We start from the raw sequence: 27,745 nt of genomic DNA, 5'->3' as shown, positions 1-27,745 counted from the left end.
TCCCCCGGCGGGCGGGCGGGCGGCGCCTTACGGCGGGCGGCCTCGCGGTGCCTAGGCGCGGGCGGCCGGCCTGGATCGCTCAGTCGCGCGGAGCCGGGCCCAGGAACGCAGGCGGCGGCAGGATGAACAGCATCAAGAACGTGCCGGCGCGGGTGCTGAGCCGAAGGCCTGGCCACAGCCTGGAGGCCGAGCGCGAGCAGTTCGACAAGACCCAGGCGAGCGGCGGGGCGGCGGGCGGGCGGCGCTGTCCCCCCTTCCCCTCACACGCGTCCCTCGGGGCCCGGCCTGCGCCCGCCTCCAGAGCGCCGGGAGCTCGGGCCGCTCCCCGGACCCCTTGCTCCCCGGCCATCTGGGGGCCCCCGGCCGCATCTCGGCCGCGGCCACCCAGCTCCCCGGCCTTCGCCGCCCGAGCCGACCCGCGCGCAGGTGAACCGGAAGCGCGAGCCGGCGGCCGGGCCCGAGGTGGCGGGGGACCGGGGTGGCAGGGGACTGGGATGCAGCCGGGGACTGAGATGCGACCGGGGGACCAGGTGGCCAGGCGACCGAGGTGTCTAGGGACTGAGAGGCGGCCGGGGACCGAGGTGGCTAGGAGCCGAGACGTGGGAGGGGCCAGGTGGAGGGAGCCGAGACGCGGCTGGGGGCCAGGTGGGGTCAAGGTGCGTCTCGGGCCTGGGTGCGCCCGGCCGGGGCGGCCCGACTGGATTTCTCCGCCCTGGCCGCGCCGCCTCTCCCGGGCTCCGTCTACTTTTCCCACGGCTTAAAAGAATGCCCCCTCCTCGGAGAAGCAATGCATTTCCTTAAAGGAAACTCCCTGCTTCCTTTTCTCCTGAGCTGTTTTTCAGGGCCGCACAATATCTTATTATCTGCTGGGCGAAAAGTTTCACGTCTGTAGCCAGACTTGTTTGCCCGAGCGCTGGCCCACGTATAAACAGGTTCACACCCCCTTATTAAATGACGGTGCCTGACAGACAGAAACTTCCTAGGGCTCCCTTCCTGCACTTCCCACGCGCCCGCATCTCTTCCAGAGGGTGGCCTATCCTGGGAGGGTTATTTTAAAAATGAAACAATGACGGGGGTGTGTATTTGTCCATGTGTTCCTGCTGAGACCACACTGATGAGGGCGTTGCTGTTTCTGGTTTTCTGTTCCTTTTTATTTGACAAACACTGAGGTATTCTTATGCCTGGGGGAGGGGGGGAGCATACTGGGTTTTTTGCCAAAGTAAGTCAACCAGGACTGAAACAGCAGAAAATTTTTACTTTAGAAATAAACCATGGACTTCCCTGGCGGTCCAGTGGTTAAGACCCCACGCCCCCAGTGCAGGGGGCACGGGTTCAATCCCTGGTCCGGGAACTAAGATCCCGCACGACGCGGCCAAAAAAACCCCAGAAAACAAAAACCAAAAGCCAGAAGGAACCCACTCACTCCTGTCTAAAGTAGGATGATGACATTTGTGTCTGCCGTTAGCAAGGTCCTTCCCACCTCTCCCTGCCAGGAGCAGTGACTTGTGCGGTGTCTTTCAATTCAAGTTAGCACATGCAGCCTACAATAACTTTTGTTTTGAAGTAAGAAAAAATGCAGGGGAAACATCTAACCTTTGTGCTTGAGATTAACAAGGAAAATGATAAAACCTTGGCTCTATAAAAGATTAGTGCTGAACCAGCCGAGCCGCAAATTATTAATTTAGCCTTTGTAGTCATCATCATCATCTGGCCCCTGGTGTATTTTCAGCCCGGATAGCCCGTCATAAAAACACATGTGGCATTTAATTTAAAATCATTAATACATAATTAATTGTGCCAGGAACTTGCGGAAGGAAGGGGAGAAAATTTTAATTGGCAGAGAGAATCTGGATGTTGTCAGAAGATTTATTCATTCACTGATTTTTTTGTTTTTTCTGTGGTTTTGAAGAGCTATAAAGAGGTCAGATTGCTACATAGAGGAGATGGAATTTAAAGGGCCAAGTTCATTGATCTTACTCTTAAATTGTTTTAAATCAAGGGCAAGCTTTCTGAATGTCAAAGAGAAAGCATCTCTGATACAGGACAACTTATTCTGGTGGTTGGTTTGGTAAACAAGAGGGTGTTTTGTTTTTGCTGGTTGGGTTTTTCTCATGAATAATTCTTTCTAATAGGTGAATCTCATAGGATTTACCCATTCCAGGGCTATTTTCTGGAAACATGGAATTCAGGTTCAGTGTCTAGATTTGATTATCTTCAGAGTGACTTATTGAGGGATGTAGGAATCAGGTTTTGTGCATGGTTAATATTTAATTAGATCGCTCCCGGAAATATCTAGTGAGCTGCCAGCCAGACCTCATTGGTGGAAAGGACGAGGAGAGCTGAGGTTGCTGCTTACACGTCTCCTTCTGGACAGAAAATAGTATATCCGACCCACCGACATACCTTCCCTTTGATCTGCACTGCCTGTGGCTTCACGTTGACCACAGCGTCCTGTGTAGCAGAGGGGCACTTTGGTTTCCTTAGAACTTAAGTCCCCTACCATCCCGCCAGCCTCGCTTTTCCTCCTGGGTTTCTGGGTCAAGAGGAGGAAAAATGCTTCCATATTTGCTTTCTTGACTGGCCACACCCTGTTTTGCAAAAAGGTTCCTTCCCCGCCCCAGTTGGGAGTGTGAAGGAAGGGGGCAGTCATGCATCCTTCGTGTGGCAGGTACTTGTGTTTGCTGTATGATGTGGGTATGCGAGTGTGTGTGTGTGTAATCCCAGGGGCACTGTCCAGAAAGCTGGTCTATTCTTCCCCAAGACTTTAGTCCCTTTGGTGATAAAACCCCTTTTCAAAATGGAAGTGACAAAATTGTATTGGCTTTTTGTTGTTGTAGTATTCTGAATGCAGAATAGTGTGGCATACGGTATACCTGTATGTTCTGAACCTGAAAATTGATTGTCTCGTTAAAAAGATGGTGTGGTACCATGGAAAGCGGTAACTAACACCTGAGTGCTAGCCTGTGTTCCTGGTGCTTAACTCCTGTTTCCTGGTCTATAAAAATAGAGATAATTCCATCTACTTCCTAGGGCTGTTTTAAGGGATAGAAATGGTGGGGTGGGCTAAAGAGGGACGCCTCAAAGATGTCCACGTCCTAATTCCTGGAACCTGTAAATATGTTACAGCCCTGGGTAAGAAAATGCTAATCAGCTGACCTTAAAAATAGGGGGCGTAGCCTGGGTTATCCAGGTGGGCCCAGTGTAATCACGGGGCATTTAAATGTGGAAGAGGGAGGCCAGGGAGGAGGTCAGGGTGGTGTGAGGTGAGGACAACGCCACCAGACATCGCTGGCTTTGAAGCTGGAGGAACGTAGGTGTCCTCTAGAAGCTGGAAGAGGCAAAGCAGTGGACTCTTCCACGGAGCCTCTAGGAAGAAACGCAGCCCTGCTGGCACCTTGATTTTAGCCCCGGAAGACCCGTTTTGGACTTCTGACCTCCAGAACTGTAAGATGATAAATTTGTGTCGTTTTAAACCACTGAGCCAATAGTGGCCGTTTGTTGTAGCAGCAGTAGGCCACGAATACCTACAGGATGCAAAACACGTAGTACAGTGCTCTGCAAATGGTCAGCTAGCCATCTTTCTCCCTTCCTCACCCCCAAAAAGCTTTATTTGAGAACTGTTTCATACCTTCCATGAGGAAGGAGATCCGTCTTTGAGGTATAGCATGGGTGAGGACTCAGCAGATTGGAGTCCTGGAAATGCTAAACTCCAACCTTGCTTCTTCCTTGTCTAAGTGCGCCTTTGCCATCTGGGCCTCGGTTTCCCCTGCAGGAAATGGAAACAGAGCCCAAAAGCTTCCTGTAAGGTTAGGATGAGAGAGGGGCCACGCGGCTCAGTACACCAGGCCCGGCGGGGAAGAAGGGCATTAGATACAGGCATTCGGGGTAAAGCTCCGCAGGTGTTAGGGGTTTTCTGGTGGGGTGGGAGCTGTGGAGGGGGGAGCAGCAGGTGGAAAACTGTTCGTAGGTCCAATTTTCCAGGTCAGTGACGTGTCCCTTCTGCAGCCTCTGTGGAACTGCAATCTTGTAAAAATTAACATTTATTGACACTCAGGGCTTCTCAGGCCAGCTCACGTTAGAAAAACGCTGTCCAGTAGAAACAGAATAGGAGCCACGTGTATCGTTTTTAGATTACTTAACCACACTAAGACGCAAACAGAAACAGGTGAAATTCACTTTAATCATATATTTTATTTAGCCCAGTGTATCCAAAATATAGCCGCTCCAACACGTAATCACTATAAAAATTATGAATTATACATTCTTTTCCTCCTACCAAGTCTTCAAACTCCGTTTTGTGTTTGTTATAGCACATCTCAATTTGGGCTCACAGTTCAGGCCTTCATTAGCCACACGTGGCCAGCAGCTACTGGATTGGACTCAGGGTGTTAGAATCACCTGGGGCGCTTTTAAACTCTTTGTCTAAATGCTGGAGATTTGGAGTGATTTGGCTTGGATTGGAGTCCTGGGCGCATAGGTCTATTTTCTTTCTTTTTTTTTTTTTTTTGCGGTACGCGGGCCTCTCACAGTTGTGGCCTCTCCCGTTGCGGAGCACAGGCTCCAGATGCGCAGGCTCAGCGGCCATGGCTCATGGGCCCAGCCGCTCCGCGGCATGTAGGGATCTTCCCGGACTGGGGCACAAACCCGTGTCCCCTGCATCGGCAGGCGGACTCTCAACCACTGCGCCGCCAGGGAAGCCCGGTCTGTTTTCTTAAAGTTCCCTAACCAGGAATTCTTTAGAATCTCATTACTGAAGGCAAGCCGCAGGACACAGACAGGTGTTTGGGAACTTGAGTTTCTGGTTCGAAGGCTGTTCCCAAATTGGCAATAGTCTTTTGGACTCCCATCCTTTGCAAAATGTTTCCTCTGCTCTGACTTCCCTTCCCACATATGCCAACACCCCCTCTGCCAGGCAGGCAGACTTATGCACACTCCCTTTTTTAAACAAAATTTTATTGAAGTATATTTGATTTACAATGTTGTGTTTAATTTCTGTCGTACAGCACAGTGACTCCGTTATACGTATATATTCTTTTCTATTGTGGTTCATCACAGGATATTGACTATAGTTCCCTGTGCTTTACAGTAGGACCTTGTTGTTTATCCATCCCATATGTAATGGTTTACATCTGCTGACCCCAAACTCCGTCCTTCCCTCCCCCCCGCCCCTTGGCAACCACAAGTCTGTTCTCTAGTCTGTAAGTCTGCTTTTGTTTTGTATTTGGGTTCATTTGTGTCGTATTTTAGATTCCACATGTAAGTGATATCGCACGGTATTTATCTTTCTCTTTCTGACTCGCTTCACTTAGTATGATAATCTCTAGGTTCATCCATTTTGCTACAAATGGTATTATTTCATTCTTTTTAATGGCTTTATAATATTCCATTGTGTGTGTGTATATATATATATGTATATATATACATACCACATTTTTATCCATCTATCTCGGTGGACATTTAGGCTGTTTCCGTGTCTTGGCTATTGTGAATAGTTACACACGCTCCCTTTCTGTCTTCGTGTGGCATTACCACACTGTTAGCTACCAACCCCTTTCTGGGCCTCATTTAAATGTTTATTTTAAAAAAGTTCCCCCACCCCCAAGCTTGGGAGGAAATCTAAACCACATGGTGAAAGCCAGAACCCCCCCGCCCAGCTCCACCCACGTCGGTCAGCTCCCTGAGGGCAGGGGCAAGGGGCCTGGCACCCACTGCAGGCTGGTCGAATGGCCAAAGAACAGAGGTGAGCGAGGCTTTCTGAAAAGGAAGAGAGAAAGAACCAGGCTCACGACCCCCAGGATGCTGCCTGCAGAGCCTTGAGTGAGCTGCCCCAGCGGCACTTGCCTTCCTCCCCGGCCCCCGGAGGTGGGCCAGCTGCGGCGGGCAGTGAGCCGTGCCCTTCCTTCCAGCTGCGCTGCTGTCGCGCGCCCCTCGGACACCCTCCACCTGCTTCTGCCACATCAGCCAGCTTGGTGATGCTCAGGGCAGCTGCTGACTTCCTGGTTCCTGGGGTTTCCTGCCGCAGGCCCCCTGGGCTCCCCGGGTATCCGGTGACCTGTTGGTTCAGGCTGGGGTGGGGTTGTGGCTGCTCGTCCTTCCCCTCCCCATCTTTGTACGTTTGTCCCACGACACGTTCATGAGGGGCCACTTACTGTGTACGTGTGGGCTTGCTTCTGGTGCTCTGGGATGTGCTACGGGAAGATGAAGATCATTCTCATCCCCTCCAAGGGTTTTCGTCTTGACGAAGGAGGTGGGAGGTGAACAGGTGTGCTGTGGCAGAGCTGTTAAGAGCGAGACTCTGTGCCTCAGTCTCCTCGTCTGCAATGTGGATATAATCATAGTGCCCGAGTCATGGAGGATTTGCAGGATGACACAGCTCCTGGGGCGGAGTGAATGCTGCACTGAACAGCTGTTGGCTGTTACGTTGTGTATGGGAAGGTGGGCTGGACTGAAGAAATGGAAATGATGCCCCCTTGGTTCCGTCCCTGAGCTTCTAGTTGAGCGTCTGTGAATGGGGAGCTGGGGCTGTGGGGGAGGGCAGTAGATCCGCCACGGGGGTTGGGCGGACTTGGGAAGGTGGGGAGCAGCCCGTTCCTGGAAGAGCGATCCTGCGGTGCCCCGTGCTCCAGGACGGCAGGGCCTGCTCCCAGGTGACACCGTCCTCTGGAAGATACTCTGGTGGGGAGCCCCAGGGAGGAGCCCCGGGGAGGTGCCCCAGGGAGGAGCCCCAGGGAGGTCGGGGGAAGCCGGCCCTCCTGACCTTGCCCCCAGGCCAGCGTCCCATTTGTGAATAAAACCTGCCTGGGCACTGAGTCCAACAGTGCGAAGTGGAAACTCTGGAGTCGAGTCTAGGCCTGCTTGGCGGGGGGACAGGGAAACGCAGCCAGCTAACCTGCGCTGGGGCCTGAAGAGCCTTTGCCAGCCGGCCGCGCTGTCAGCGATACCCTTCCCCCCAGCCCGCTCCCCCCAGCTCCACCTGACTCCAGGGTGGACTCAAATATCACCTTGTTTGCGAAGCCGTCAACTGCTTTCCTCCTGCCCGAGCCTTACTAGGCTGCCCTAGTTCTCATGATATTATTCCCACTATTCCCGTCTCCCCAAACCCTGCAGCTGAACCGGCAGGAGTGGACGGCCGTGAGGTCGGGCGTGTGTTTAGATCCAGGGTCACGGAGAAGGGATTGCATTGCCTCCCGCTCCGAGCCCCTAAGCACTACCCTCTGAGCCCCAAGATCCTCAGGCACGGACAGTGTTGGCTCCTTGTGTGCTAGCACCCAGGACTGCCCGGCTCGGGGGACCCGCTCGGCGTGCGTGCGCTGAATAATGGTGCCACAGGGGCCCGTGGGTCTCCCTTTTTTGATGCTGCCACTCAGTGAGGCCTAAAAAGCCATGGCTCCCACTGCAGTGAAGGACTGAGTTCTTGGAGAAAAGTTTAGTAGAGGTGGAGTTGTTTTTCCTCTTGCTGAAATAAACACAACCTTCAAATGCATTAGGTTCTCCCGCCAGGGAGTGGCTCAGCCCCCTGGCTTGTGGGACAGACAGGTCTATGGAGTGGTGTCACCAGGGCCCAGGCAAGGAGCTGCCCAGGCTGGCTCCCTGTCCATCCTGGAGGCGGGACTCGGGCCATGTCCTCCTCTCCTATCTCTTCCTCCTCATGTGTCACCTGCAGAGCCCGGGGGAGAGGTGGCAGTGTCCCCCAGTGAGCCTCATGCTGGTGGATGGGAGGATCCTGCCGGGGGCTCCTGCAGAGGAGCAGCGGCCGCAGCGCGGGCCTCCCTGCAGTTTCATAAATGGTCGAAGGATTGAGAGGCCCGGACAGAGCAGGCACTGGGGGGCGTGAATAAAGGGAAGAGACGGTTGAATCGCAGGATGGTGTTGCTGCCCTGACTTCCCTCTGCTGAAATGACTGAGCTGCAGACCTCTGGCCCAGAGCTCCCCACCGCTTTGCCTGAGACCGCATTCAGCCGCCTCCTCGGCTACAGAAATCCTGTGTTTGGTTTCATCAATGGCCTTTGAGGTGGCAAAGCATTTGAATGAGATCTTTCTGTCCTTCAAACAACTCTTTGGAAACACTAAAGCAGGATAACCCACCTCTCTGCCAGTCCCTGTGACCCGGCTCTTTGAAGGATGTTTTTTTGTCCCTGCCAAGTGCCATCGTGAAGCGTGTCATGATAACAGTACAAGGAGGATTGAGTCTGATTCATTTCAGGGTTGATTTTAAAAATAGAAAATGTTTTATAGTTGCCTTTACTATATAACTATAGTGGATAAATTTTTAGCTAGAGAAAGAGACACACACACTGCCTTGAATTTAACCAGTACTTATATTTGAAAGAGCTTTCGTTCATTCAAGTATTCACTCTTTCATTCATCCAGTAAAGATTTATTGACCTCCAGGCACGGGTTTCGGGACTGGAGGTACAGCAGGTAGCAAGACCAACAGGATTTGTTGTACCAAGTACGTCTGTTCAGGGGTCAGAGGTAGAAACAGAATACATGGTAAACAAGATAGTTTCAGGGGGGCTTCCCTGGTGGTGCAGTGGTTGAGAGTCCGCCTGCCGATGTGGGGGACACGGGTTCGTGCCCCGGTCCGGGAAGATCCCACATGCCGCAGAGCGGCTGGGTCCGTGAGCCATGGCCGCTGAGCCTGCGCGTCTGGAGCCTGTGCTCCGCAACGGGAGAGGCCACAACAGTGAGAGGCCCGCATACCGCAAAAAAAAAAAAAGATAGTTTCAGGGAATAAATGTCCTGGGTGAAAGTAACCAGGAGGAAGCTATCTGTGTGGAGGGAGGGCTGCTTTAGCTAGGATGGTTGGGGGAGACCCCCCCCAGGAGGGGCGTTTTAACTCAGAGCAGGGTGACCCCAGAAGCACAGCCGGGCTTGGGGGTGGGACCAGGCTTGTCCTGTTTGAGGAACAGAAGGAAGACGGTGTGGCTAGAACAAAGCTAGATGTTCCAGACACACTTTGTGTGTGTTTGCATTCTCAAAGAGTTCAAGGTTTTTTTGCTCCTGCTTCCCAGACGGGAAAGGGGAAGCTTCTAAAGTGAAGGCGCCCCTGTGGGTCAGAGTGGATGGGACCGGGGTCTGTGCGCTGGGGTGCCATGGCTGGCAATGGTGGAACTGGGTGAGCAGACCTGTATTTGGCCCCGTTCACGTGGGCTCCTGGGGAAGGGGTCTCCCCGAGTCCACGTTCCTCTGCTGTGCAGAGCTCCCCACGGCCTGGAGGACGTCAGATCTTGCAGAGAACGTCCAGGGCTGCAGCCTCTGCGGTCACTTGGTTCTGACCCCCTGCAGGGGCTGTGGGTTTCTAAAATGGTGTGGCCAGTGTTGGTGCGCACCGGGCTGTGGCCTCATGCGCCACTCTCCTGCTCTATCCTCAGTGACCGTCCTCTCCCCGTGGCTCTTCCTGGGACCCTTTTGTCTGGCATGCAGCCCCACAGGCGACGGGGCAGGGAAGGGCTTGCTGTGTGCAATTGCTGACCAGAGCGTCCCAGCTTGGTTGCCCGGCTTCGCTGACGGCGTCCACACCCCAAGGCTTCTGTCTCGAGTCCACAGCAGGGGCCGAGGCTCTTGGGAATATCACCTCCTGGGGCTCCTGCCCCGGCCCCGCTGCCTCAGCTGGTCGCCTCTCCTGAACCAGCAGCTAGATGCTTTCTCGTGTGTCCCTGGGAGTCACCTGTCCAGGGACAAGTGCCACTGGTGGCTCTGTCTGGCCTGGTCTGGGGATTGCCTCCTCAGGCTTGACTCCCAGGGCCTCTGCTGGCACCAGATGGGGCTTTTATGTGACGAACAAGAACGAGATTGTTCCTGGAAGCAGGGGCAGGTGTGTCCTGAGGCTCTGGCTCCCATGGACCCAGTGGGGCCCTTGTAAGAGGCCTTCCCAGACGTCCCCACCCTGGCTGCAGGACACAAGCCGCCCCGGGAGGGAGCCGAGCTGAAGGCCCAGAGGGGGCCCCAGGGTCCGAAGGCCTCGCCTGTGGGAATGGGGGAGCCGTGGGGGAGCCCCCTGAGCTGCTCGGGGCCACACAGTTGCTGTTCTTACCTGCGGTATGAACGAATCCTGGATCCAGAACCTGTGTTTTGACTTGGAGTTGGGCCAGGTCCTCCCTGAGTGACACCAGGCCCTCGGGAGCTGGGTCCCTGCAGGGGGACAAAGGGGGACCAGAGGACGCGCGTGCTGGCGCACGGCTCCCTTAGCCCGGCCCCTCCCCCAGTGAGAGGCTGAGGGGACAGTCTACAGAGCCAGCAGCCTGCTCGACCCCGCTTAACGGGGGAGGGTTGTCTATGTGGGGACAGTGCCTAGAATAGTGCCTGTGTTCGTCATTGTGACCTTGAGCTTTGATTTCCTCATCCACATGCTTCAAGGGTTACTTAGGAGATTAAACGAGATGATAATGGTGAGGTGCTCGGCACGGTGCCTGGCACATGGCTGAACTCGATAAAAATCATTTTATTATTCATTTACTGAGGCCAGTTTGCTGGCCTCTGGCGTGAGATATGCCTCCTGCCAGCTTCCTGGTGCCGGCAATTCTGGCTGTGTCTCCAGAGCCTGCTAGAGCCTTTCCACCCCTCGGCCTTGTCCCCCGCCGCCCTCCGGAGGGTCAGGCCCCTCGCTGCGAGGTGGCTCCCTGGGCCTGGGCTCGGAATTTTTCCAGCACAGAAGGAGCAGCGGTGGTCTGAATGGCCGAGACACTGTTTAGTCACCCACCCTCAGGGCTCTGAGAAGCGCGCCTCTGCCCGCCCTCCAGCTCCCTCCCCCAGAGCCCCCCTGGGCATATCTGGGGGTGTCAGAGACCCACCGTTACCGCTCTTGTCCTGCTTGGCTGCTCCCTGCCCCCCATCCATGGCCACTCAGAGGTCGAGTGGGAAGTCAGATAAACAGATCCCCAAGACGGTCGCCACCTGCCCCCCCCCGCAGGACCCTCTCTCTCTGGCTCTGGCTCGTCCATCTCGGCACCCAGGCCCCTAATCAATCCATTCCACTCGAAGTTTCTGTGTCCCAGAAGGCTCTCTCCATGGCAATTGATCCCGCCTGTCGTGAGGGATTATACTTGCTGTTGTCAGAACTGCCCCTGTACCAGGGCGGAAGGAAGCCTTCTGCAGGCTGGCAAGCTAGAGAGAGCCCACACGATGGTCCCCGGTGCCCCTCTGACCGCCCCTCCTCCTTCAGGCTTCCTACAGTCGCTCGTTGGGCTGGTGTGAGGATACCATGCTTGTGTAGACGGAACCAGATGTTGCAGTCAGAGCTGCACCTGGACTGTAAACCCAGGAGCTAAGCCACGTCAGTCGCCCAGCACAGATTCCAGGGCTGAGGAGAGGAGCCCCAGTGCTCTCCCCGCCTCTGCGGCCCGCTCAGGACGGGCAGGGGAGGGACGGGCATCCCGGGGGCCTGCCGCCCCCTCCTGGGACGGGGCTTGGCTGCCGCGCCTGGCGGAAAAGCAGGCTTGTGCAGTGTCCACAGACCCGCCTCTGTGTGAGCACTGTGCCTCCTTGTGAGGCCTCCCGGTCCACACATCTGCCGCCTGCACACAGCAGGGCCGTGTTCCCGCCGGGAGGGACCCTGTTCCTACAGCCGGCGCGGGGAGCGGGCGGCACCGCTTGGGCGGAGGGGGCCAGACAGACTCCCGGGTGCCTGAGTCACCACTTCTCTGTGGGGCCCGGGAGCCTCCCTCACTGCCTCTGAAGACCTTCCATGTGCCAGGCACCGTTTAGGGGCTGGGGCCACAGCAGCCCCAGAGAGGCGGAACCACTCCCCCTCCCCCCCACCCCCCGTGGCGTAGACGTGGGCTGGGAGTCGGGGGAGGACAAGAGACAAATAAGGAAGACACTGTTGGGTGCGGACCACACGGAGAAGCATAAATCGGCAGATTTAAGTAGAGTGGCGGCAGGGAGGGGACAGGCGAGCAGATTCTCCAGAGGGGAGGGGCAGGCACTCTTTCCGGGGGTCCGGGGCCCAGCCATGAGGGCGCTCCGTATACATTTGGACCGACGGTGAAGTAAAAGCCTGTGCCCAGCGGCCTCTGGGGAAGGCTGCGCGGTGGGAATGCTTACGCTGGGCCGCCGGCCCCACCAGCCCATCCCTTCAGGGCGTCTCTGCTTCTCCTCTCCAGCTGCAGGCCCTGGGGGGGAGGGGGGTCAGCACGCCCCTCGTGGGCATCTGCGGAGGACAGAGCACTTGCTGGGACTGCAGGTGGCATCTTTGCATCCCCGGCCTCCTGGGTAGCTTGCTCTGCCTGTGTGACTTTGGCTCTGCTCTGTTCTTGCCTGGGATCTTCTGAACAGGTGGCAGTCATCAGAGCCAGCTCAAGTGTCAGGGCAGCTGGGGGATGGGGTTACACACCCTCCCGAGACAGGCACTCCCGGCTTATGGGCTGGTGTCTCTTCCCAGCTCTGTACCTGTACTGGAGGGAGGTACCTGGGAGCTGGATAGCAGAATCGTTCAGGACACAGCCAGACCTGCCTTTGCCCTTATTAGCTGTACGGACGAGATACCCCAACTCCCTGAGCCTCAGTTTCCTCATCAGGAAAGTGGGGCCACGCCCACTCGCTAGGGTTGCTGCTGGGAGCGTGTTGCCTGTCCCTGGCGCAGGGGAGCAAGTGCCCGGGAATTGCCGGTTGTCGATTGTTGTCCTCATCGCTGCTGCTGTGGGCAGAGTTCTGCCTGGCGGGGCGTGATGTTCACGGGGCCGGGAACGGTACACTCGGGGTCCGGCCTCTCTCACGGTGATGCCTGTGGAGGGAAGGCAGGCGCTGCGGCCTCGGGGAGGCCGAGTTGGTAGAGGATCGGCAAACACAGAACAGATGGTGAGGGAGCCCTCGTGTCTGGCTCGCTGAGGCTTGGAGTGTAAGAGGTGCCAGAGCCTGTCTGCGTTCCTCTCAGGACCCCGGTACTGCGAGGCCAGAGCCACTCCCCCAGCCCAGCCTTGATGCTGGGAGAGTCGTCCGTGTCCCAGGGGCCTGGTGTGCTGCGTGCTGCAGACCCGCTCTCCCTGAGCCCCGGGGAATGGCCACAATGGGCGCTGTGTGTGAAAGGAGGTCAGCCAGCCTTGCTGGGGTGGGTGCGAGGGGCTAGCCCAGCCCCCAGCAGCTCCTAGGTCCGTGAGTCTGAGCAGAAAGCGCAGCCATGGCTCTCAGGGGGTTGCTTTTCTTACAGAGGAAATCTCACTGCTTTGCAAAGCAGGACCACAGTAGGGTCACAGCAGACTGTAGATGAGAGAAGTCACCTCCTTGCCCAGCAGGGGCAGTTAATATTGTGCCCAGGCCAGAGGTGGAGAGCACAGTGGCCTCTGGTTTAAAAAGAAAGAAAGCTCTTCTGCCCCTCGGGGCTCCCTCTCCGCCCTGTCCCGCTCCCGCCACTGCTGGGCCTGCTGTGGACAAGTCCACGCAGGGCCGGGCTGCAGGGTGAGCGCACAGCTTGCCCTGCTCAGTGAGCCCCCTGGACGGCCTGGGGCAGTGTGGGCCCTGGTGGAGGACCTGTGGGAGACGTGGGAGAATCGGCTGACCTGGAGAGGAGTCTGCACTGGTCAGGGACCTCATCCTGTCCCTCCCACCAATGGCACCGGCAGCTCTTCTCATTCGGTCCACAGCACAGATGCCCCCAGCTCGGGGCTGGGTGGGTGGACAGAGGCTTACAAGACCTGCCGCCAGGTACAGAATTAAAACATATTCATAAGTAAACCCAGGGCCGGCGGTGGTTCCTGGGTGAGTGGGATGGGGGTGACAGTAAGTGCCCTGAGCCTGTGTGAGGGAGCAGTCACATCCAGGAAGACTTCTCGGAAGAGGTGGTGTTGAACTAAGGGGGACGAGACAAGACTCCAGCAGCTGGAGGTGGGAGGGGACGTGCATCGAGGATGAGTTTGCCGCTTGCTCAGGGCCTGAGTGGTAGCAGCATGTGTGCTAAGCGGGTCCCCCTTCCTGCCACCCCTGGTGGGGCTGCGGTCGCTGTTTGTGTCGGTGGGGGTGGGAGCTGAGTCAGGATTCGTCCAGGATGCATGTGGACAGGCGATGGGACCTGGTTTATCCTGGTTTTCCACAAAGTGGCTGTGAGGCCTCATGTCTCCAGGCCGTGCCCCGTGGTAAAGTAGGGGTGACGTGCATGTTTTGGTGGAGTGCAAGAGGGCTCAGGCCACAGCAGCCTCTCCCAGAGGAGAGACCTGATGGAGGATGTCCTGCGGGGACTGGCGGCTCCCCTGGGGCCCAGGGGCTACGCCTTCTGGGGAAAAGGAATCACACGCAGCTTTCAGATCAGAGTTGCTCTCCTGCAGCACAAGCCGGCTTTCGTCCTTACCTCCCAGGCCTCTGGAAGCTCTGTGTGCTTCTGGCATCGGGTCTTAGCTGTAGTTTGAGCTGCACATGTTACGTGAAGAAGGGCCTTGAGTGGTCTGGTTTGCTTAGGATAGAGAATTTCTATTTTTCCCTTATCTCTACTCTCGCCTTTAACCGGCTGGAAGGATCGGTCCTGTCTGTGTGTCGCCCCTTCCCCCTTTGGGTGGTCTCTCCCAGGAAGCCTGCCGGGTGGGTTTCTGACCTCTGCCTCCTCTGTTCCCTCCCAGGCCATCAGCATCAGCAAAGCCATCAACACCCAGGAGGCCCCTGTGAAGGAGAAGCATGCCCGGCGTATCCTCCCTGCTGCCAGCGGCCTCCGTCCCTCTGGGCCCCAGGGGAGGCGGGGAGGGTGAAGAGGACGTGGGGGAAGTGAATTAGGGGAGCAGTGGGCGTGCCAGATGGCCTGATGAGGGGCGTCCCCTGTGGCCTTGGGCCAGCCTCGCTCAGCTCCTTCAAGACTCTGAGTCCCATCTCAGGAAGGCCCCTATTGTCTTAGGCCCTGGGCCCAGCTGAATCCGTGGGGCGTGACCTTGCCCTTTCTCTTGCTTGGCTGAGAGCCGTAGCTCTTGGTGAGCTGTGGCCGACCGGGAGGGAGGGGTGTGGGGAGGGGGAGGGCGGCCTTCCACCCGCCTCTCTGCGCTCAGTTCAGCTGCACCTGCTGAGCACCCGACCTCCCCCACGCTTGAGTCCCTGCTGCCTGCACTTGGCCTTGACCCTGGTAGGCATCATCCTGGGCACTCACCACGAGAAGGGGGCCTTCACCTTCTGGTCCTATGCCATCGGGCTGCCGCTTCCTAGCAGCTCCATCCTCAGCTGGAAGTTCTGCCACGTCCTCCACAAGGTCCTTCGAGATGGGCACCCCAACGTGAGTAGCCACTGTTCCGGGGGCCTGGGCCCTCCGTCTGCCGCCTCTTGAACACCCCAGGGAGGCCCAGAGCCGCATCCTTTGAAATGAGGGCTGTCCCGGCGTCTGTGTCCCTCAGCTCCGGGTTGGCCCACCCTGCCTGCTGCCTGCACCCCGTACATGGGAGCAAGTGTTGGGACCGCCCCCCCCCGCCCCGCGGACGAAGGCTCTGGCTCCTTCATCCTCCCTCCTCGTCTCCCCCTCTGGGCAGGTGCTGCACGACTGCCAGCGGTACCGGAGCAACATCCGGGAGATCGGAGACTTGTGGGTAGGTGCGGGGAGCGGGCATGGTGGCCTTAGCGCCTCGCCAGCAACACCACCCGGAAAGTCCACTGCCATCCTGCTTGGCACACAGGCCCGAGGGGGGAACAGAGCACCTGCAGTGGTGCCCCCCGCCTCCTCCTCCCAGCACAGTTAGAGCCGTGTTCAGTGGGGCCATGGCGGCGGGCGATGAGCATCAGTAAATGAAATTGAGCCTTGCTTTTAAGGCCTGGCGCAGAAGTCCCAAACACATCCCTAACGGGCCCTCCGGCTCCAGAAATCAGCAGCCCTTCAGTCCCTGTGAGTTCACTACCCCACCCTGAGTCTGGGTAAGTGGTGCAGACTCTGAGCCCCCAAGACCGGCAGCTTCTGAATCTTGGAAGTCTGCATTTTCAGCAGGCTCTCCAGAAGTGTCTCATCCACAGTGAAGTTTCAGAGCCCCAGGAGCTTGTATTCTAGATCCACTCCACGACCCTCAGGAATTAGGGGCATCCCCTGGGTGGAGAGAGGGCTTCTGGCCTTATCTGCCCTCTGGGAGCACTGCTGGGGCCCCAGCAGCCGGGGCGGGGGCCAGGTGGCCTCTGGGAACTGACCGGCTTGCAGAGGGGACGCCCCTTGAAGTAAGGAAGGTGGCGTCCCTGGTGCCATCTGCAGATGTGGGCCCAGCAGGCGTGGCCGCAGGGGACGTGGTGTCTGGAGGCGGCTGCGAGGAGGATGTGTTCACGCGCCCGTCGGAACGTACCTCCCCAGCCCCCACCAGCATTTCAATAGAGTGTCCCACCTCAGAATTGGCCTCTTGCCCTGGACGAGGAGCTCTCTTGTCCCGAGCGTCTCTCTGGCAAGAGTGAGAAGAAGAGACCAATAGGCAGAGAGGGGGCTGGCAGAGGCCCTTGGGAAAGGAGGTTGGCCACCTCTGGTGGGTTGAGCAATGGTGGTTGAATGAATAAGTGACAGCATGGGAGGCTGAAGGATTGACACCCTGCTCATCATCTTGCATCTTCCGGCCTCGCCTTCCTTGTTTGCCATGCGGGGTTCCTGGGCAAGCTCATGGGCAATGTGTCCTTACCCAGGGCCCTTTCTCCACAGGGCCATTTGCATGACCGATATGGGCAGCTGGTGAATATTTACACCAAACTCTTGCTGACCAAGATCTCCTTCCACCTCAAGGTAGTTTCCTCGGGGGAATCGTGGGGCTGGTGGGACCCTGGGCTCTTCCCTCCAAGATGTCTCAGAGGGTGGGATCTGTCCTGTCCCCACCTGGCCCAAGGGGGAGCTTGGGACAGATGGCAGGGAAGTCAGAAGGCCCAGAGGCGTTTCCCGGCGCGGGAGGTGGTCTTAGCCCCGCCCTCAGCTCCAGGTGGACGTCCCACCTGGAGTCACTGCCCGGGGCAGATGGTGGCTCCACAGGCTAGGGGGCTTTTCCAGTCCCTTTCCCTCCCTCAAAAGCTAGAAGCGGTGCTGGGCCAGAGCTGAGAGGGGCTGCGGTTGAGTGGGGGTGTCCTCTCCGCAGCACCCCGAGTTCCCTGCGGGCCTGGAGGTGACAGACGAGGTGTTGGAGAAGGCCGCTGGGACCGACGTCAACAACGTGTGAGTCCCCCGGTTTCCCGTCTGTTCCTGCGGCGTTCCTCACCCAGGTTCCCACCGGGGGCCGTGCTCTGTCTGGGGCTGGAGGTCGTCACGTGCCCAGGAGCTGTGGCTAAAGCTAAAGGGATGGGGCTTACTTGGAGCTGGGCATTTTGGCTGAAGGACTGCCGTCTGTGCATCCGTGCAAGGGCGTGTGCGTGGACTGTGCTCCCCCTCCCGCCTGGTGGTTCTCGCAGGGCCATGCCCCGCACCCCTCCCGCTCATCTCTCCCTCCTCCTTCCCCTGTAGCTTCCAGCTCACCGTGGAGATGTTCGATTACATGGACTGTGCGCTGAAGCTCTCTGAATCAGGTGAGCCAGCCGAGGGGCTGACCCGGGGCCTGCTGCCTCTGGGGGCCAGCCATTCTTGAACACACCGGCCCCCTGGGACCACACTCCCACCAGGAGCAGGTCACAGGGCCTCCAGGTGCCCCCAGAGCATGGGAGGGAGAGGCCTTTACCGCCCCTGCAGGACGCCAGGCAGGCGGTACGTCCAGGGAACAGTCCCGGCCGAAGGAAACCCACTCTGGCACCAAGGCGCGGGGTGGGGGGTTGCCGGGGGTGCCAGGAGCCACCTCTTCAGGTTCCCGATCCACCTCCCAGCTGAGCCTGCCCCGAGGCAGTTGGTTTCGACCTTCTTGCCCGTTCTCTGCTGTCAAAGGCCTCTGAGTCAGGTCAGAGTTCCCAGCCCAGGAGCACGGTAGCTGTTGAACAGGAAATCTCAGGGGGTCACCCTCTTGGGGTTGCGGGGGTGAGTGTTTTCAGTGGCAGCTTCGGAACAACTTGTGGGTGACTCAATGCTCTCCACGGGAGAGTGAGAGGCAAAGGCCTTTTTAATGGAAAACCAGGAATGAGGAAGAGGTGCCTGGGCATCCTCCTGGCACCGGGGGCTGGACCCTGAGGCTGGGTGAGTCTGGGGGCAGCTGTGCTGCAGAGATGGGCCTCTCCCCAGTCGCCACGATGGGAGGCGGAGAAAGCCCACAGCCAGTGCCCACACCCCTGGTGCCAGCGTCTCCCTGAGAGTGTGAGGGGAGTGGGCGTTCCCCGCCCCAGGTTTGTAACAGCTGCAAATGGGAAATGTCCTGAATGCCCTTCAGCTGAGAAATGGCTGCATTGTGTTTTCAAATGCAAAATAGTATTCTGCGTGTATTTTAATTGTTTACAAGGAAAATGTACTTGACGTGACATGTAATTAAGTTTTAAGCGGGTGAGGGACAGCACTTGGGGCCTTCCTCCTCGTCCCTTCCCTCCCAGGCGTCCTTGTGTCACTGTGGAGGTTTGCAGATCGCCCCACCCCAGGCAAGGTGAGAGTAGGCCCGGGTTGGGGGCCACCCATCTGGAACCGTGTCCCACGTGGGCCGCCCTGGGTGTCACGTGCTCATTTCTCTCCTTGCCCCAGAGAGCAAGCCCGTTGGGGGTGGCAGTATGTCTGTCTCTTTCCCTCCTACTTGGTCCGTCGGATGAAAGGCTGATTCTCAAGGTCAGGGGAGATTGACCCCGAATGCAAGTGAGGTTTTGGGGTCCCTTGGGGTTTGCAGAACCGCGTCCTGAGCCCGCTGCTGTGAGACTGACCAAGCCCGGGCCTGTGTCCACATCTGCAGAACGAGGCCTTGGGGCTGCACAGCCTTAGGCCTCCATCCTTCCCTAGGATTCAGAGTGAGCTGGAAGCCCATGGGTACAGGGCTGTTGAAGTCACCCTGTCTCTCCAGCTCTGCGTCCTGGGCCCACTGCCTGGAAGCTGTCCAGAGACGCTGGCCGAGCTGAGCTGCATTTCCTTTGCCCCCCTCCTTGCTGTCACCCCAGTTTGTGGGAGCGCTGGGCCTTGGTCCTCGGCGGCTTCAGTGCACAGAGTCCTTCCTCGCCTCGAGGAGCATGTTGGTGTCCGAGGGCCTGGGGTAGGGTCCCACCGCCTGGCTGGGACTGGTAAAGCCAGTTACCCAGGCCATTGCCCCGTCTTCAAACCCGGCTGTCTAGGTTGCTGTGACAGTGCCGTGAGATGACGGTCAGGGCCAGCGCTCAGCCGCTGTCCTCACTGTGGTCGTCACTATGCCTGTAAGCAGAGTGGGGTCTGCGCCTGCGTCTCCCGGCTCCGCGTGCTCAGGCTCCTCCCGCCCCCCCCTTTTTTATTTTTATTTTTTTACAGTTTTCCGGCAGCTCAACACGGCCATTGCCGTGTCCCAGATGTCCTCAGGCCAGTGCCGCCTGGCCCCCCTCATCCAGGTCATCCAGGACTGCAGCCCCCTCTACCACTACACGGTCAAGCTCATGTTCAAGCTGCACTCCTGTGAGTCCCGCTGCCCCCAGCCCTGCCGGCCTCGGCCCCGAGGGTCAGCTGAAGCCCCCGAGGGCTGTGCTGATAGACTGTATCAGGGATGGGAGTCAAGCAGTCTTTAAGATATTTATTAATTAAACATAACAGGAATAAACTCATTACCCACTAACATAAATAACATACTTGTTATAAAAAAAATCACTATTTTCCAAAACAAAGATTTAGTGGGAAGAGCCACGTAGTTTTACGTGTTTGCAGTTCTCTTAACCGCCTGGCCTCGGAGGCGGCAGCGGGGTGCGCACTGGGCTGGCGGGGAGGACTGGGGGAGGCACGTGCTGGCTCCTTAGTGCTCAGAAAGGGTCTGGGCTGCTGGCTGGGGTCTGTGAGCTGCTCCAGTGTCAACCTTGGGCAAACTCGAGGGAGGGTGACCTGACGGACCAGCAGAGCCCACGTGCGGTGCGCTGTGGTCAGGGTTCTGCCCATCCCACTCACCGGTTCCTTCCCTCACTCAGTCGAGAGCTGAACTCCTCATAGGGGGTTCTTTGGGCTCTCCTGATGGTGGGTGGGACGCAGCCAGGTGGCAGGTAATCTGTCTAATCTGTGATGGTTTCTAGAACGTGGAGGAGCAGGGAGGGGGAAGGGAGGGAGCAGATCTGAAGTCTCGGGCACAGCAGTGAGCGAGGAGGGAGTCCCCTTACACCTCTCTGCCCCCAGGCCTCCCGGCAGACACCCTGCAAGGCCACCGGGACCGGTTCCATGAGCAGTTTCACAGGTACCAGCCTGGGCCGGGTGGAGGGTGGTGGCGTGTGCTGGGGCTACCGGGCTGGGGCCTGGCTCCTCTGACCTCCCACCTCCGTCCCCGTCCCCGCAGCCTCAGAAACTTCTTCCGCAGAGCCTCTGACATGCTCTACTTCAAGCGGCTCATCCAGATCCCCCGGCTGCCCGAGGTACCTGCGCCCTCCAGAGGCCGCCGCCAGCCTGCAGCCCTGTTCTGTCCTGGGCTCTGGGCTTGAGGACCGTGGCCGCCTGGCTGGGCGCCATGTGGGGCCTCGTGTGGGCTGTGGGAGCGGCAGAGGGAGGGCCTTCTGCTGGGGGGAGCGCTGGTCGCTTTCACCCGCTGCCCCCTCAGGGACCCCCCAACTTCCTGCGGGCCTCGGCGCTGGCCGAGCACATCAAGCCGGTGGTGGTGATTCCCGAGGAGGCCCCCGAGGACGAGGAGCCCGAGAACCTCATCGAGATCGGCTCGGGGCCCCCCGCCGCGGAACCAGCGGTGAGCCGCCCCCTCCTCGCTGGGGGCACTGGGGGTGGCTGGGACTCCCTCCTGGCCTGGGGGAGTAGGGGCGGGGGTCACCGTGCTTTGCCGTGGCAGGTGGTGGCTGACCTCTTTGAGCAGACATTTGGACCCCCGAATGGCTCCATGAAGGACGACAGGTGAGGGCCGGGGGAGCCCACCATCGTGGGAAACAGCCTTCCGGGAACTGTGATCCCGAAAGATCTTGTCTGGGGACACAGACCTGAGATGCTCAAACCCCGAGGGGGTGCTGATGAGAGGACCAGTGGCCGTGCCCGGGTCCCCTGATCGTCCCGGTTGAGTGAACTGGAATGCCGGGACCACGCGGGCTGGGGAAGACCACGCGGGCTGGGGAAGACCCCGCCTGACCTCTGTCCCCAGGGACCTCCAGATAGAGACCTTGAAGAGGGAGGTGGAGACGCTCCGCACGGAGCTGGACAAGATCCAGCTGGAGGTGAGGGGCACGGGCGGCGGCGCAGGGGCGGGCGGCTGCCCTGCGCGGGGGACCTACACCCCACCCTCCCGCCGCCCAGGCGCAGCGGTACATGGCGCAGCTGAAGGGCCAGGTGAACGCGCTGGAGGCCGAGCTGGAGGAGCAGCGCAAGCAGAAGCAGAAGGCCCTGGTGGACAACGAGCAGCTGCGCCACGAGGTGGCCCGGCTGCGCGCCGCCCAGCTGGAGGGCGAGCGCCACCAGGGGCTGCGAGAGGAGGCGGAGAGTGCGTGGGCGGGGCGGCAGGGTGGGGCGGGGGGTACGCCGCCGGGCTGGGGGTCACGGCCGTAGCCTCCGCCTCCTCCGCAGAGAAGGCCAGCGCCACCGAGGCGCGCTACAACAAGCTGAAGGAAAAGCACAGCGAGCTCATCACCACGCACGCCGAGCTGCTCCGGAAGGTAGGCCCGGGGGGCGCGGACGGGGGCCGGTGGGAGGAGGGGACCCCGAGCGCAGCCCAGCCGAGCCTGTCCCTGGTCCCCGCCGGTGCAGAACGCAGACACGGCCAAGCAGCTGACGGTGACACAGCAGAGCCAGGAGGAGGTGGCGCGGGTGAAGGAGGAGCTGGCCTTCCAGGTGGAGCAGGTGAAACGGGAGTCAGAGATGAAGGTGCGTCCCGTGATCACAGGCCCTGCCCCGTAGACCCCCGTGACCCCCAGCTCCATTGCCCCCGTGACGTCCTGTCCCCTCCCGTCGTAGCTGGAGGAGCAGAGTGACCAGCTGGAGAAGCTCAAGAGGGAGCTGGAGGCCAAGGCGGGAGAGCTGGTGCAGGCGCAGGCGGCCCTGAGCCACGCGGAGCAGGTGTGGGCCCTCCCAGGCCGGGCTGCCACGGAGCGGGGCGTGGTTCAGAGCGGCTTGCCCTGGTCTTGGGGTGTGGCTCTGACCCAGCCCCAGGAAGTATACAGGGCACAGGACCCGCTCCTGGGCCCTCAGCCAGCCTTCAGTCTCCTGTGGCCCTAGGGAGGGTCTGTAGATTTGGGTGGGGATGGGGGTGGGCGGGGCCTCTGGAAGCCCTGCTCACCGGCCAGGTGTACACAGAGCGGGTTGGAGCTGAGCTCGAGGCTGGATACGCTAAGTGCGGAGAAGGACACACTGAGCAGCGAAGTGCGGCAGCGGCAGGCTGAGCTGGTGGCAGCCCAGAGCCTGGTGCGGGAGAAGGAGGCGGCGCTGGACCAGGAGCAGCAGCGCAGCTCCAGGGAGAGGGGCGAGCTGCAGGGGCGGCTGGCAGACAAGGTGCGGGCCCGCCCCGCCACCCTGCTGCGCACTCTCACCCTGTGTAACAGCTGAATTGGGGCAGAATTCCCTTTTACCATGAGCTGCGCGCCCCGATCCTGAGGGAGCAGCCCAGGCACAGGGGGTGCAGCAGGGCCTCTCGCTAAAGCCCCCTCCCCAGCGAGGGTCTCCGCTGGGGCCTGGCTGGCTCACCGCTGCCTCACCTTCTCCCACCAGGAGTCTCAGGAGCAGGGGCTGCAGCGCAGGCTGCTGGATGAGCAGTTCGCCATGCTGCGGGGCACCGCTGCCGAGGCCGAGCGCATCCTGCAGGACGCCGTGGGCAAGCTAGACGACCCCCTGCACCTGCGCTGCACCAGCTCTCCGGGTAGGGCCGCGGCGGCAGGCGCTCGGGCGTTGCTCTTCCCTCCTCACCCACCCACCCTGAGGGAGGCGGGCAGGAGGGTGCCGGGGCCTCAGGCCAGGCTCTGCCCCTCACCGGTTCTCCCTGTGCTGGCAGACTACCTGGTGAGCAGGGCCCAGGCTGCCCTGGATGCCGTGAGCACCCTGGAGAAGGGCCACGCCCAATACCTGATCTCCAGGGCAGGTGAGTGCAGCTGGGGCCGGCCTGGGCAGGGCAGAGGCCGCCAGCGGTGGTGACCCGGGCCCACGGGCCATTGCCGCCTCCTGCTTTCGGGGCGGTTTCCCACCACAGGCGCCTCTCCAGTAAGCCCCAGCCCGGTTCCAGAGATCAGCCCTTCGGGCCAGGGGTCACAGAGACCCGGGGGTGGTTCCTGCGATGCTGCTTTCCAGCTGCGTGACCTTGGCCCGGCCCCCTCCCACCGAGAGCTGGGGTACTGGAGCCTGTGTGGGCTTGCCAGGCAGGAGAAGCACCACCGGGGCCTGTTCCAGAGCAGCAGCGTTGAGGGTTGTTGTTCTTCCCGCGTAGACGCCTCTGCCCTTGTGGCAGCCCTGACCCGGTTCTCCCACCTGGCCGCGGACACCATCGTCCACGGCAGTGCCACCTCCCACCTGGCCCCCACTGACCCTGCTGACCGTAAGTGCGCCCTGGGCTTGTCACACGAGCTCCTCCCCGTGGACCTGGGAAAGGGGGGCGGCTGCTGATAGGTCCTGGCGTCAGACCCAGCTAGGGTCTCCCCGGGTTCTCGGCACTGGCTCCCCTCAGCCCTCTCCCCCCAGGCCTGATCGACACCTGCAGGGAGTGTGGAGTGCGGGCGCTGGAGCTCGTGAGGCAGCTGCAGGATCAGCAGGCTCTGCTGCAGGCCCAGCCCAGCCTGGTGCAGACCCCCCTGCAGGGCATCCTTCAGCTGGGCCAGGTGAGGTGTGCAGCCGGATGCCGAGTGTGGGTCAGGGTCTGCAGGGGGGCGGTGGTGCTGGGCTGGGGTCCCTAGCTTCTCTGCACCTCCTTCCAGTTTGGGCTGAATAGGTGCTCACGTGTAGAACCTGTAGCTGTGGGACACGGGGTGGGTGGGTACAGAGCACTACTCTCTAGGGCCCGGCAGCCCCAGTCTCGCTCCCAGGCTCTGTGGGGTGGTGGGAGGTGGAATCCACCTCCTCTGACTCCTGGATTCCCTCATCCCCCAGGAGCTGAAGCCCAAGATCCTGGACGTGCGTCAGGAGGAACTCGGGGCTGTGGTGGACAAGGAGATGGCGGCCACGTCTGCGGCCATCGAAGATGCGGTGCGGAGAATTGAGGTGAGGACCAGGGTGCAGGAGCCCCGGGGGCGCTGGGCTGAGTGCGGGCTGCACCCCCCTCCGCACTCAGCCTCTGTGCGACGGCCAGACGGCCTCTGCAGGTCAGAGGTGGGAGGGTGGGTGGAGGCCCTGGTGTTCGGGCCCTGGGCCTCACCTCCCTGGCTCCGGGGCTGGTCCAGTGCGGGTGTCCCCTTTCCTCGCACGCTGCCCTCCTCCCCACCCACTCAAAGCTCTGCCATCGGGTGTAGGACGTGATGAACCAGGCCCGCCATGCCAGCTCTGGGGTGAAGCTGGAGGTGAATGAGAGGTGAGACCTACTTCTGCCCGCCAGTCGCCCCAGGGCGGGTTCCCCAGTTTTTCCAGATGGGGGGGGAGGGGCTTCTGCTCTCCTGACTGCTTAGCTCTCCAGAAAGAAGGCCTGGGAACCGCAGAGCACGCCCGACCCTGTGGGCCCACCTGCCGAGCACCCTGACGCCCCCGTGGCTTCTGGGGCCGCACTGCAGCTCCTTTTCTCTCTTTTCCTCACCCTTCTGCTCCTCTCAGGATCCTCAACTCCTGCACAGACCTGATGAAGGTGAGTGGCTGGCTGGGACCCAGGGCGGGCCCCGTGCCTGGCCGGGCCCCCAAGAATGACACACGTCTTGGTCTTGGCAGGCCATCCGGCTCCTGGTGACAACATCCACGAGCCTGCAGAAGGAGATCGTGGAGAGCGGCAGGGTGAGCTGGGCCGCTGGTCTCACGGGGCCAGGTGGGACCCCCTCCCTAGCGGGCAGGCTGCACAGCTAGGCCATCGAGGGACAGGTTCCTGAAAGGGGCCTGACTCCAGAGCCCTCTCGGTCGCGGATCACCCACCCTGTGGCTTAAGCCGACCACGGGACTCTTCTTGGGCATAAAACGCCCGAGTGTGCAGTGCTGACAGGCCCTCCCAGTGCATGCAGCGCACCTGGGAATCCCAGACCAATCCTCCACGGCCCAGGGATGCGCCCTAGTGGCCGGGGTGAGGGGAGGAGGGCCCACCCGCGGGGATCTGTTGCCACCCAGGACGTCCTTGACTGGTCCACCCCGCCCTCCTGTCGCCACTAGGGGGCAGCCACGCAGCAGGAATTTTACGCCAAGAATTCCAGGTGGACGGAAGGCCTCATCTCCGCCTCCAAGGCCGTGGGCTGGGGAGCCACGCAGCTGGTGTATGTTGCCTCAGGTCGGGGGGGCAGCAGGGTGTGTGGTGCTCAGGGTCTGGGGAGGGGTGTTGAGACGGCCTGCCGTCCAGGGGTCGGAGACCCAGGCCCTGCCCGGCTCTGCCCCCAGGGAGTCAGCTGACAGGGTGGTGCTTCACACGGGCAAGTACGAGGAGCTCATCGTCTGCTCCCACGAGATCGCGGCCAGCACAGCCCAGCTGGTGGCGGCCTCCAAGGTGAGCCTCCCCTCGGGCTCCTGGGCTCCCGACTGTGGCGGCGGCACCACGTGTGGCGGGGAGACCGTGGGCGTGGGGGTGGTGCAGCCAGCAGGCCGTCCTGCCCCCCCAGGTGAAGGCCGACAAGCACAGCCCACACCTGAGTCGCCTGCAGGAATGCTCACGCGCCGTCAATGAGATGGCCGCCAGCGTGGTGGCCTCCACCAGGTCGGGCCAGGAGCAGATCGAGGACAGAGGCGAGTGCTGGGGCCCCGGTGCAGCGGCCGGGCTGGGGGCGGGTGCCCAGATGCTTACCCATTCCCCTCTGGCCGCAGACACCATGGACTTCTCCGGCCTCTCCCTCATCAAGCTGAAGAAGCAGGAGATGGAGACCCAGGTGGGCGCCCTCGGCTGTCCCTCTCCAGTCCCCCCTCCTGCCCCCGTCCCTCTCCGGTCCCTCTCCCGCAGCTGAGCTCCGGGAAGGCAGGAGGGCCCCTGGGGCGAGGCCGTGGGCCTGCTGAGCGGCCGCGCACCGGGCTGCAGGTGCGGGTCCTGGAGCTGGAGAAGACGCTGGAGGTGGAGCGCGTGCGGCTGGGCGAGCTGCGGAAGCAGCACTACATGCTGGCCGGGGCCGTGGGGACGCCCGGTGCGGATGAGCCCGGCCGGCCCAGCGCTGCCCCCCGCGGTGGGACCTCCAAGAAGCCGCCCCTGGCCCAGAAGCCCAGCGTGGCCCCCAGGCAGGACCAGCAGGTGCGGGGAGTCAGTGCGGGTGGGGGGTGACAGCAGAGGGGCCCCAGGAGTGCTGTCCCGGCCTCTGCTCACTGGCCTGTGGGGCAGCGGGCCTTGGGGACGGTCAGAAGCCACTGACCAGTGGGGGCAGACACGCGGCCCCAGCAACGCAGGGAGCACGGCAGGTGCCAAGGGCTCGTGCCAGGGAAGGGGCAGGGGCCAAGGAGCGGCGGGGTGCCTGGGGCCCGGCGCAAGGCATGTCAGGCACTCCTGGCCGTGGCCACCGAGCCCCCTCACCTTTGACTCCTGCAGCTTGACCAAAAGGATGGCAGCTACGCGGCTCCACTCGTCAACTACTAGCCACCCCCCCGCCACCCGAGGGGTCCAGCGGGGAGGCTGACGGCCAGGCCTGGGCCTCGTGGCTGAGGAGCCTCTGAGAAGGCCCAGCCCTCGCTGAGCGCAAGGGCTCAGGGCTGACCGGGGCTGACCGGAGCAGTTCTTCCCGGACGAGAGCCTAGTTACCTGCAACAGGAACTTCTCAGAGCAGCCAGGACCCAGCAGGCCTGAGCCACAGCTCTTCAGGAAATACACGGAGCATTTCTAATATTCTGAGTTAGATCTTTTGTGAGTTTGTGTGCAACACACCAGAAAGCAGGGCTACGGGAAGGGGTGTTTGTTTGGGCCGGGCCTCCCCTGCCCCTGGGACTCATGGTCTGAGGTTAGAGGTGACTAGAACACAGTCTGTGCTGGCTGTTGGGGACATGGGGAAGACATCACCTGTTTGTGGCCTTCTTGGGACCTGGTGCGGCCTCAGGCAAAGCAGGATGCTCTTAGGTGGGCTGGGGGTAGCGCCCCTTTCTCCTTGGGCCTCGCTCTAGGGCGTCAGTGACCGTGAGCGCTGAGGACGAGACCCTTGCCTGGGAAGGGGGACAGGCCGGGTGCTGCCATCCTCCTGGAGTCTGTTCCTGCTGGAACCTGCGGTGACCCTCCTGCTTCCTGTTTTTCTTTCCCCTGGTCTGGCTGCCCCTCCCCATGCCCAGCCACCTCATTCCTCCCTTTGCCTCCCCATCCCTGGGAGGTTTCCAGCCCTCCCGCAGGCCTCTCCAACTTAGCCAGAAAAAGCCCAGAAACTAGGAGCTGCCTGTGCCCTCTTCGGATCAGATCAAAGGCACCTGGTGCTCCTGGGGCAGGGGGCAGCCCTCCGGGAGGGCTGAACGCGCTCTCCTCGAGCCCCCCGCCTCCTCCTGGGAAGAGGGAGGCCTGGCTGGAAGGAAGAATCTCGGCCTGGAGAGGAGCACAAGGCGGCAGCTCGATTCGCTTTGCGTGTAGTATTTCCTCGTGTTGAAGTGTCTGTCAGATCAGCAATAAACCGCACTTTGACTGTTGTCACCCCACAGTGAGAGGCTGCGCCTGCTTCTTCATTTCTCCAGGGCCAGTACGCTGGGGAGGGGAGGGACCCCGTAGTTTCTGCAGGAAACAGTGGAACATGGGAGCCACAGAAAACCTTCCCGCTTCCGGTTCTGCCAAGAAGTGTCCGGCTCGTT

The 27,745-nt window shown here is 60.5% G+C and overlaps 1 protein-coding gene across 2 annotated transcripts; it reads left to right on the top strand.

The window, feature by feature from the left end:
* Positions 1-50: 50 nt before the first annotated feature.
* Positions 51-27,745, top strand: HIP1R (huntingtin interacting protein 1 related). 2 transcript variants are annotated; one of them, XM_082667415.1, is made up of 32 exons: positions 51-215; positions 14,547-14,610; positions 15,042-15,184; positions 15,435-15,491; positions 16,571-16,651; positions 16,995-17,071; positions 17,357-17,418; positions 19,250-19,390; positions 20,093-20,150; positions 20,250-20,325; positions 20,508-20,648; positions 20,748-20,809; positions 21,051-21,123; positions 21,203-21,386; positions 21,470-21,558; positions 21,650-21,766; positions 21,857-21,958; positions 22,196-22,390; positions 22,607-22,754; positions 22,887-22,973; positions 23,316-23,423; positions 23,567-23,703; positions 23,972-24,082; positions 24,331-24,389; positions 24,626-24,656; positions 24,737-24,799; positions 25,166-25,266; positions 25,388-25,493; positions 25,606-25,729; positions 25,808-25,869; positions 26,016-26,222; positions 26,514-27,744. In XM_082667415.1, the coding sequence occupies exons 1-32, from the start codon at positions 123-125 to the stop codon at positions 26,559-26,561; spliced, it is 3,207 nt and encodes a 1,068-aa protein (XP_082523541.1). In that variant the 5' UTR covers positions 51-122; the 3' UTR covers positions 26,562-27,744. The 2 variants fall into 2 exon arrangements, with proteins under 2 accessions (XP_082523541.1, XP_082523540.1); XM_082667414.1 differs by having other exon boundaries at positions 22,607-22,973; positions 26,514-27,745.

Source organism: Grampus griseus (genome assembly GCF_964374135.1).
Source record: "Grampus griseus genome assembly, chromosome: 12".
In the NCBI taxonomy this organism is placed as follows: domain Eukaryota; kingdom Metazoa; phylum Chordata; class Mammalia; order Artiodactyla; family Delphinidae; genus Grampus; species Grampus griseus.
This window is presented reverse-complemented; position numbering and strand designations above follow the sequence as displayed.